The sequence below is a fragment of the Bactrocera latifrons genome, unplaced genomic scaffold (assembly GCF_001853355.1).
Source record: "Bactrocera latifrons isolate USDA-ARS-PBARC rearing strain unplaced genomic scaffold, ASM185335v1 scaffold_108, whole genome shotgun sequence".
NCBI lineage: Eukaryota > Metazoa > Arthropoda > Insecta > Diptera > Tephritidae > Bactrocera > Bactrocera latifrons.
Genome location: NW_017534497.1, coordinates 200,440 through 211,384, shown reverse-complemented (window position 1 = coordinate 211,384; position 10,945 = coordinate 200,440). Strand labels below are relative to the sequence as shown.

At 37.0% G+C, this 10,945-nt stretch overlaps 1 protein-coding gene across 3 annotated transcripts in view; it reads right to left on the bottom strand.

The window, feature by feature from the left end:
* LOC108971170 (discoidin domain-containing receptor 2) overlaps window positions 1–10,945 on the bottom strand; it is a 439,012-nt gene that overhangs the window by 278,495 nt on the left and 149,572 nt on the right. For all 3 annotated transcript variants that reach the window (XM_018937053.1, XM_018937061.1, XM_018937070.1), the window contains exons 6-8: window positions 5,329–5,508; window positions 5,034–5,173; window positions 63–270 (exon numbers count right to left, since the gene is read on the bottom strand). In XM_018937053.1, coding sequence (XP_018792598.1) covers window positions 63–270; window positions 5,034–5,173; window positions 5,329–5,508 — 528 coding nt within the window. The remainder of the gene's footprint in view (window positions 1–62; window positions 271–5,033; window positions 5,174–5,328; window positions 5,509–10,945) is intronic.

Sequence of the window (10,945 nt, the reverse complement as noted above, 5' to 3'; positions counted from 1 at the left end):
TTCGAAATTTCGAACATCGTGTAATGGACATTGACAACTTCGGAAAAATGTGTAGTACTTACTCGATATAAATGTGATTTCACTGAGCATTATCCAACGTGCCGCGAAGTACAAATGCAACTGTAAATATTTTCCTAGGCGATGATGAAGTTTGATTGTCACATCACGTGCATGATCCAGTATAGTATCAGGCATGTAAGAGAATTGTACAGGTTCACCGGCATATTGACGACCGCCAATGCTGAAGAAGACTTTTGCGTGGACAAAAACCTGGAAACCATAAAAGGAAGAAAGAAAGATTTTATTATTTAATTACATTATTATTTGCAAGACTTGTTTTGAAATTAATATCTACTGATACGAGCAAGAATCCGCCACAAAAACCAGTTTAACGGTAGTTACAGATCATGTTACAACTTTCTTAGTAAAAAAAAATATTCACAGTTGAAATGAACCGATATTATAAATATCGATTTTTATATTACTTGCAAGAATATAGCAACTTCACCGTGATTACTCAGATTAATAGTGGACAAAACGTTTCGTAAAGGATATCAACTATTTAGTATATAGTACATAAACTTAAAAAATACAGTCCCGTTAGGAACCTCAATTCTAACTCTGGAATCTCGATTGAATTTTAAAACCTCTGATTCATTCAAGTCGTTTCTGCTTCCATTAGTAACATGAAAATATATCAAAGAGCTGCATATAGACCAGTTTTGGTCCAGATGGAGTTCAGTTATTAGGTCTCTAAGGAATAGTCATACTTTAGAATGCCAGCGCTTAACGTGGATTGTAACATACTCTGGTGGCTCCAGATGCCAGATGCTTACGAATTGATATTTCCAATGCGGGAAAAGTGTACAAAAGATACTCCATTGTTTCCCTGATGCGTTGCTCTAGACATTTCCTGCAGGCAGTCTTCTCGATCTGTCAAATCACCATATCGTCGTATAATAAATTAATGGGTTTCCCAATATTGATCACATTTTTGGGCATTCTGGCCAATCTCGTCCACAATTTCTTTGCCCTCGATGCCTTTGCGGTCTGGCACGCTGTAGGATTGAAGTTGCTTGCCTCTGGCAACACTTTCCACTGCTGCCCTGCTTTCCAAGACACTTCTTACCGATATGTAATACGAAGTTACTGCTTTGATTGCTGCTTGGCTGTCTACGTAGATGTTGACTCTGAAATTGTGTGCAGGTGCATTAGAGGCCAGCTCCGTGGTACTAGGTAGATAATATACCTTTTCTAGTCATCATGATTTTCTTCGTTAAGAAGGTTCTTCCCTGTCGAAAAGTGGGATCATGTAGTCGGTGTTTGCCAAACCACTTTACCCACCGAAATATGCCCGAGGGTTCTATATGTAAATTCTCTTGCAGCCAGTAGTCGTCCCGCCGATTTTGCTGCGCAGTTTTGAGCGAAGTAGTCTATAGCTGGCTGTCCAATCCTACCCTAAGGTACTTGGCACGGTCCTGGAGATGGAGTAGTGTCCACTTTATAGTTGGGAACCTCTATAGAAAAAATTTATGCTTTCTTGTGAACATCAGTAGATCCATTTACTCTAGGTTCAACGCCAGAACCGCTCGTGTTGTCCAGTTCTGGATAGTGGTGGTCATAATACTGCTAATTTTCTGCAGACACCTTCCCATTATTAAGATGCCGATGTCGTCCGCATATGCCACTATCTTATGGGCTTTGCTTTCCAGGTTCTGTAGCAGTTTATTCATCACTAATGTCCATAGAAGCGAAGATGGTTCCACACCTTGGAGAGTACCTATAGAACTGCAACTCTACAAACTTCTTTGGTCATTTTAAAGTCGTTCTGCTTTTATCCGTCCATAGGTCAAAAGGTTTCTGATCCAGCGTTGTATAGCAGGATTAACACCTATTGACTGGATACTGTTCAGAATAGAGTCCATAGAGACGTTGTTGAATACTCCAGAAAGTCCAGGAATGTTTCAAGAGCATATTCTTGATATTCAAGGGCCCTTTCGATATTAAATAACAGTGTATGGATTGCAGTCTCTACTGATCTACCCTTCATATATTCGTTCTGCACCTTGGCCAAACGGTCCTAATGTGCGTGTCCAAGATTTTCTTCAGCGTAAGTAAAACATCATCAACTTTTTGAAAGTCCGAACACCCTACAATTTTTCCCTATTAGGTTAAGTTATGCCGCAGATTTGAAATACGACGGCTAACAAAAGGTTTCAAGACCGGATTCATTCATCTAGTGACTGATGCCCAGAGCGTACGAAGATTATGGAGGAGCACCAGAAGATGGTGAATCCGATTCCTTAATCGATGACGGTGGGCCGGACGTCTTATTGCAAGTGCATGAAGAAGTTCGAATAGCAAATACTCGTCTCCACAAAAAGGGATAAGTCTCCTCAACATTGCATATAAGGCCTATCGAGCGTCCTGTGTGAAAGATTAAAGCCTTCCGTAAATAAACTAATTGTAGCTATTATTTATTCCATAATTTATATATTTTCTTTATTAATTAAAACCGAATAATATAATTTAATTATATCATATATATATTTATTATTATAGTGTATATTCTGTCACATCCAAATGATATTTATAGCAGTGTCTCTGAATAACTTGCAAATAACGATGTTAGTCAGCAGTTGTACACCCTATTGGACTTAGGCATTTATCGCTTGTTATTCGATATTTACATTTCTGAAGGGCGTATAAATAACGGAGCAACGTCGAGTCGTATATCAATTAGGTAGGCACGAGCAGGGCGACAGTTGATCGTCACAAATCAATCAGTGCTCTTATGTTTTATAGCTAGCTAGTGTATAAAGCGGAGAGGGGTCGGAGGATGAGCATTTCAAAACAAATTGAGGAGAGAAAAGTGAGGTGGTTGATAATAAATAACTGCACTCTGATTATATGTGATTGTTATCAAAGTATAATGAAGCGATATAATATGTGCAGATTCTAGGACAGTTTGATTGCTTATAAATAATTTACGATGTATACTGTATGTAATGTACTAATGTAAGTCGTATAGAGTATATGTACATTTATTTAACTTTGCATATAATCTCCTTTTTCCTCGCTATACTTTTCTCTTGACATTTCATAAAACGAAAAAAAAAAAAAAAAAAAAAACAACTGTAATGAATAATGAAATTGTTCAAAGCAGTAAAAAACCACCACCTCTACACCAGAATAAACGTTGAAACCACCGTTATGCGGTGGAAATGGAAACTGTATCGGGTCCATAAACTGCACAAATTTTATTGACGGCTTGAGATGCAATTTTGTACTGTAAAATATGCCGTATTTTCTCTTTATTTTCTTCCATGTTTGCAACGCTATAACTCACGAACGGCTTAAAAGAAATGACAATCAATCAAACACAACACAGCCCGTGAAATGAGCATTCCAGAAAGGTATAGCATGACCCGAGGCGACGAATAAAACTGGAACTACGCGTTCTCAGCGCCAATTAGCGAAAATACCGCAAGACTTTTTTGACAACCATATAATTGCTTTGAGATTCAACTTGATAAGCATACAAGTGCAACATGCGTTTGCTTATGGAATTTAGGTCGCACTCATACAAATACCGTTAAGCGCAAAGCGGTCGGAAAAAATCATTATGCGCAAACTTATATTTTGCTCGTTGTTATTACTTGCTGACAATAGAACTTGTTGGATTAAGGTATGTACTTATGTTTATATGTTACTTTTGCATCTTTATTGTTTTGACTTTTGTTGTTTTCATATATTTCTTTACCTGCACAGTAAGTAAAAGTGGGTTTCCATAACATGAGATATTGGCATGGGGCCTGAAACTTTGGAGCATCTGCTTCTACCTTCTACATTCTGTTATAAGCACGATCCACTTATCTCAGCAGGTAACACATTATAAGGGTGTTGACTTTATGTGAGTCTTTGTGTAGGAGGGAAAAGCCTTATAGACCATATTTAGAAAATGAAAAATAAAATAATTAATGGTAAATTAATAACAATAATTTTTAAAAGCAGAACTAAAGGTGTGATTGTTATGGAAATGATGACAATTTTATCGGCGTACGCCAGCAGTTGTACAGTTTTATAGAATATTGTGCGTTCTCTATTTGTATACGCAACTAGAATTATTCTCTCTAGGAGTAAGTTGAAGTCGTCGCACGATAGGCAGTGGTTTTATAAAACTTTGTTTTGTTGTTCCCGATCCTGACGGAGTTTCTAGTATTGCTCAACATCTGTTTATACAGCCGTATTAATTTTGAGGGGAAACTCAATTGCTATTTGAACTTCTTTTTGGTGGAGCAATTGAAAGTCTGCTCCATCGTCATCGTCCAATCGGGTTCACCATCTCTAGCTGTTATGTTTTAACTGCTATTCAGCAGTTTGGAGAAGTATTCTCTCCTCTGTTTGCTCTGGGCATCAGTCACTTACCACATATGGGGTTCTACAAGACTAAGCTCCAGTCTTCGGTCGGACAGCTCTCTTTGTGTGTGTTGTTGTGAGGTGGGCAGACTGTTTTCTCTCCACTGTTACACGGAATTTATTATCTTACCAGGAGTTACTTACTCATAATTGTAAAACTTGGTTTGAGTTCTTGTACAAAAGTAACTAGGCCTCCTATTTTGCCACAGTTTAAGAGAAGAACTTATCAGTGATCGTTACCAAAGGTTTTGAAGATGTCAAGGTGAGAGATTCGAGCCTGGCCGAGGTTTAAAATATAATATAACTGATCAAAATTCACTTGGATTTAGCCATTTAAACTGCACTTGCAAACTGAATCAATACACGATTTTTCGATTTATTTGGTTTAATTATTTTTTATGTTGTATGAGAGTATGGAGAATTTTTTACACAAAAGCGAACAAGTTCGAAGGTTGGAGGCATAACCTTATGCCCATAGTTTGGTGGGATTAAATCGTAAAGTCGTAAATACAATAGATTTCCTATAAATTTATATAATTTTTATGAGTAGTTGGTTTACTTTTGAAAATATTTCCATTTGTATGTATAACATTATTTAAGCGAATAAATCTCACCTGCACATCTTTGGAGAACATATTATTTGTGTGCAATATAACTGCACTAAAATTCCGTACGCTTTCGAACTCAAACGTAATCTCGACTGGATGACCCAATAGATTTGGTGTGTCATTACGCCAGCCAATCCACTCATAGCCTGGGAATCAACAAAAATTAGAGATAAAATAGTAATTTATTAATTAATAAATGGCAAGCGATACATACTTATATAAAATATATTGTATCTGTGTACTTTTCTTGGTTTTTTATAGCAGTACATTATATTTTATAATTAAGTATTACGCAACATACCTTTTCCAAAGCCATGTATATCGGTGCGAAAGTTATCCTTGCCCTTTTGTCCATCGACTAATTGCCCCAGCCCATTAACAAAACGATCGCCCTCTTCATGCCCGTCATAAGTCTTATCTGATAGATCGATTTCCATGCCACGCTGTACGCCTTTGGGTATGCTATATGAAACGATGCCGTCTGTTGGAAGTATGAATGACAAAAAAGGTATAATTAGTAATATTTTTTTGTTTTGTATTGAATGGCTTATATTATTTATGGTCGGAAGTAACAATAATAAAACAATATTTTTATAAAAAACATTTTGTAAGAAAAATTAATCTAAAGGGTTTCTCAATAAGAGCGCTACAAAACTCCGGTTTGCGATATCAATGAAATTCTTTAAGTATATTCGATGCCATTACGAACGGATTTCGATTTTGCATGGCCACCATGGACACGCTTGCAGAAGAGAAGTCCAGTGTCTGGTCATTCGACGGTTTTCAAACATAAATTGGCCGATACTGCTGCAATTTCAGGTTCGATATTTGTACCAAATTCATTAATCGTCGCTGGCTTGTTGGCATAGACTACAGATGTGACGTAGAATCATTTTTAAGTTGTTGCTCAGCCCAATTCATGAACATAGACGATCCTGGTGGTCAAGAGGCTTCAGTTCTTGGGCCAATTTGATCTTCTATTGTAAGACAAGATCTTTTCGCAAAATTCCCAACGCTTGAGAACGCCGTGTGAGGGACAGATTTGTATACCATTTGATGACAGCAATATTCTTGACACTATGGACACTTCTTTGTTTCATTGGCACGGAAACAATTTGTACTGTGCCTGCGAATTCAAGTTTTTCCAAGAGACGCTCAATTATTGATCTGATATTTCGATAGAAAATTTCGGTAACAAATTTTAATAATTTCGACTCGTTGTTGACTCGTATATGATGATATCGCAAATTCCACTAAAAAGAAATGTCAAAAGATCGAGGTCTACCTCTGTACCGTCTCTATTGAAAACCCCGTTATTTGAGATCTGGTCAAACGGTAAAATTTGGCTGAAATCGTCTACTGTACTGCATAAATCGCAATCAGTGAGTTTCTCGCTTTCAGCGGGATTCAGCTTACCCTAGTGGTAGGGTTCCAAGTGATAATTTAACTATTGCTGTCCAAGTGGTGAATATAAAAATCATGCAGGATGTAATTATCAATATTCTTTTTGGAAAAAAATTTATTATTAGTGTTATTTCAAAAATTTTTTCGAACTCTCCCATTGGAGCAAAACATTGCTTAAAATACTAATGTTTTCACAGCTGTTACAAGCAGAATTTTGATTTAATGGGGGCACGATCACTACATGAACAAGTTTCTGCAGTTTTCTGACACCTTTAGCTCTCAGGTTGGGATATTTACTTCGAAAACTAACTTCTAAATCAAGTTGAAGTTGAGGGAGTATTTGAAGTTTTCCTATTTACTCAGTAGGTAATCAATTGATTATCTTTATATCGTCACCTGAAATACAAAATAACGTAACAACATTTTCGGAAATTTACAGTGGCATGAATTAAACACGACATAAAATGGAGAATGAGTAAAAAAATTTTTTAATATTGGTTAAAACTGGGTTATATCTGAGCGCAGAACCTGAAAACATTGGACATATATAATATTATGTATGTAATTTGAAGTAGTGAATCATAGTCAATAAGACACTCAATTTCGAATTTTTTGATGATATGTTATTTTGCCTTTCAGGTGACGATATACAACTAGAGAACCCGTCCACGCTTTACTGTAGCTGATACAAAGATCGTACTACTAATACTTTCTATATAATTTCTGTTAGTTAGATTATAATTACTAATTAATGAGAAGGTGACACAACTTTTTTATTTTTGTGTTCCACAAAACACTTTTGTAACATTATCAACGTTTCCGTAGACGTGACTCCATTGAAAATACAAAACTTCAATTGAACTCGTTGTTAATTTTTTCATGCTAAAACCGTCAGAAGAATTTTTCGGATATTGAACTATAAAGTTGTTAACTATATACAGTGATATGTGGAGCTCAAGCTGCACAAAAACGTAGGAATGGCACAATGGACCAGTCTGGGTCAAATCTGATCAGAAGCTAAATACTAGCTGTGTTCGTTACGCCAAGCGTTGGAGAGTACTAAATCAAATAATCCATACCAGTTTTCCTGCAAACTTGCATAGCAATCCTGCGCTACCATGTCATTTGATATAATAATGTGAGCAAGACTATTTAAATTAAAATTCGTGCGATAACCCATTTAACGAAATACTATTTTTTTAGGTTGGTACGACTGCAGTGACATCTGTGTCAAATGTCACATCAAAATTATCATTAGTGTCTAGTATACGCTTTTCTCTCTGAAGTACATAAAGTACATTCGGCGCTTTTTACGATGAGTGAAATTACTGAAAAAAATTTCAGTAAATTATGTGTGCGGAATCAAATTTTGTCGCCGAAATATTCAGAATGTTGGAAAAGGCTTTCCGGAAATCAAGTGTTTTTGATTTGTACAAATACTTCAAAGAGGGTCGAGAATACGTTGACGACGAACCACGACCAGGATGGCCATCAACATTATCTGATGATCAACACGTCAATGAAATAAAGCTATTGGTGCTTGAGGATCGACGATTAACAGCCAGAGATCTTACTAGGATCGGTAGAACGTCGAGAGGATCAGTAAAAACCATTTTGAAAGATCGTTGGACATAAGAAAAGTGAAAGTACGATTGGTTTCAAAATAACTAAATTTTTTCAAAAAAACAGCGTCGTGTTCACGTTTGGGAAACTATGCTTTCCGACAACCAAAATGTCATAAAATGTAGTATTACAGAGGTGGAGTCTTGGATTTATGCTTACGACCAGGAAACAGATGACCAATCGGTCGAATAGAGTAACAAAGGTGAGCCTAAATCAAAGCAGGTCAAGAGTTAAGAGAATGTTGACAGTTTTCTTCGGTTATTGAAGTATGATGCACTCCGATTGCTTTTCGATCGCCCAAATTGTCAACAACGATTACTATTTGAGTATTAGGGGTAATTTGCGGGAAGTTATTCATAAAAAGAGACCGGAATTATGATGCGACAACTCTTGGTTTATGCACCACGTTAAGATTCTTCGTAATTTTTTCAGCAAATTTTCAACCAATATTGCTTGATTTATCTCCGGGTGAGTTTTGGCTATTCAGCAAACTTAAACGACCGCTCCGGGCACACCGTCTTTAAACTTTAGAGATACGTGTCGTTATGTGAGCTGCTAAAAGTGAGTTTTTCGTTTTTAGCGATGTCGAAATTTGTTGAGCAAATAATTTGCATTAAATTTTTTTACGGAATCAATTTTCTGCTTCGGATACGTTGAGGATGGTGCAGAAAGCCTTTGGTGACGAGGCTCGAAAAACTCAGCCAATACGATTTTGAAGGATGTTTTGGGCCTCAAGCGGGTCAAAAATCGACTGGTACTGAAAACATTGAATTTTTTGGAAAAAAGACGTCGCGTTGAAGTGTGTGAAACGATGCTTTCCGACTAACAGGGTGTCAAGAAACGCATTATAACTGGCGATTAGATTTGGATCTATGCTTACGACCCCGAAACAACCCTTCAATCAATCGAATATCGTGCCAAAAGAGAGCCGAGACCAAAAAAATCGCGTCAAAGTCGCTCAAAAATCAAGGTCATGTTGATTGCTTTCTTCGATTATCGTGGTGTTGTGCACTATGAATTCCATCCAACCGGTCAAACAGTCAACAAGGAATATTATTTGAACGTTGTGCGTCGTTTGTGTAACGCTATCCGCCTAAAAAGGCCGGAATTGTGGAAAGACAATTCTTGATTTTTACACCACGATAATGCACCATCCCATATTGTCCTCGTAATTTGTGATAATTTCGCCAAAAACTCAACTTATATCGTTCCGCAACCACCGTATTCACCTGATCCGTCGACGTGCAACTTCTGGCTATTCACAATGCTCAAAAGACCGTTTGTATAAGTGCATTGCATCGGGAGGGGATTACTTTGAAGGGGATGAAATTGATTTGGAAGAATAAATAAAGAATTTTCAAAATAAATACAATGTCACCTTATGGAAGAGTGTTGCCGTTCTTTTGTTGAATACGTGAATTCTCATTTTTTAAACTCATTTGTCTTAGGACTTGGTCTAAAATATAGATGGATGAAACTAGATATAGCCGTTGCACCACTTTAATGATATATGCTCATACTCTTCTGCATCAAATTAACGCGACAGTTTTGTTATCGCTTTTATCGAACATTATCGCTGTAAAATCGAACATGTGAAGATAGTGAGCACAGAAATCGCCAAATTAAAGCCATTACTATTTACTACTCTACACTACTAATCTTGTTTTATAATTAGCTTTAGAAATAATAAGCTTCTTAAACTGACATTGTTTATATTTTACTTTTCTTACTTTCTTTGAAAGTAGTCTTCAAAGAGCGCTCCCTTGCAACAGTACTGTCTGCATAGTATTCTGAACAGCGTTTCTTTTAAACACAACTAACAGATAAAAATTCGACTCACACATGCAAACACACACACATAAGCAAACAAACTGCCGGAATCGCACACTTAGGACGCTAATCAATAATTCATTTATTCAAAAGTCAAATGTGTGACAGCGTAAGCGATTCAGTGCCAATCGAGTGGTACTCTTCATTGCTCCCCAGTCACCATTTGCCATTTGCATCAAATATGTATTGACAGCAAAATGTTGCATTTGCATGCGATTGTTTTGACAAGGTTGAAAGCAAAATATAGTTTTGTTTTTTGTGTTGCTTTTGGTTTCTATGCTGGAGAAGTGTTGTTTCATGCACCGATTGATTTACAGTTGCAAAATTCATGTGTCAAAATGGATAACAAACTACCTGCATGTTTGAGTGCGTGTGTAGGTAGATGGTTGCATGTGTTGCGAGTTTAAGATATTTTATCTCGTATGCACAGAACGACAAGTTGATGTGTTTTAATGGAAATCGTGCGACTGCATAACTAAACACACATATTCAGGTTATTTACTTATATCTGTCAGCATTAGAGATTTGAATAGATAACTAGACGCAAGTGGTATGTGGCTAGTGGATTGAGCCACAAGTAGAAGTTCACGTAAGTGGGGAAAGTTCTCTGAGCGCCATTCACTTGGGAGTAACCGGAAATGTTTCTTTTACATATGGTTCTAGAAGCTCACGACTTCCGGTCTTAGACCAAGTAACCTCTGGGAAGCCAGAAAATATCTGTTTGAAAGCCAGCTAAAGTGAGAAGGCGAATCATATGAGTGCGGAAGAATAAATATGTGGCTATAGCTGAAAGGGCCAATAAAACGCCAAAACTTCTTCAAAAATGAGCTAACATCACTCTACCACGTTATCGGTGTCTAACATAAGCATCTTACTTCAGCATTTTATCTGGATTTAAAGATATTTCTGTTCTATCATGGACTATCGGTATGCAGGAAACACTTCTCCAGCCTGCTGAAAGGTAGTGAAACTATAACATCCGGAAACGGTGAATCCGATTCCACTATCGATGACGAAATTGAAGGTGCTTGTATCAGTTTCTTTCCAAAATATGGTCGGAA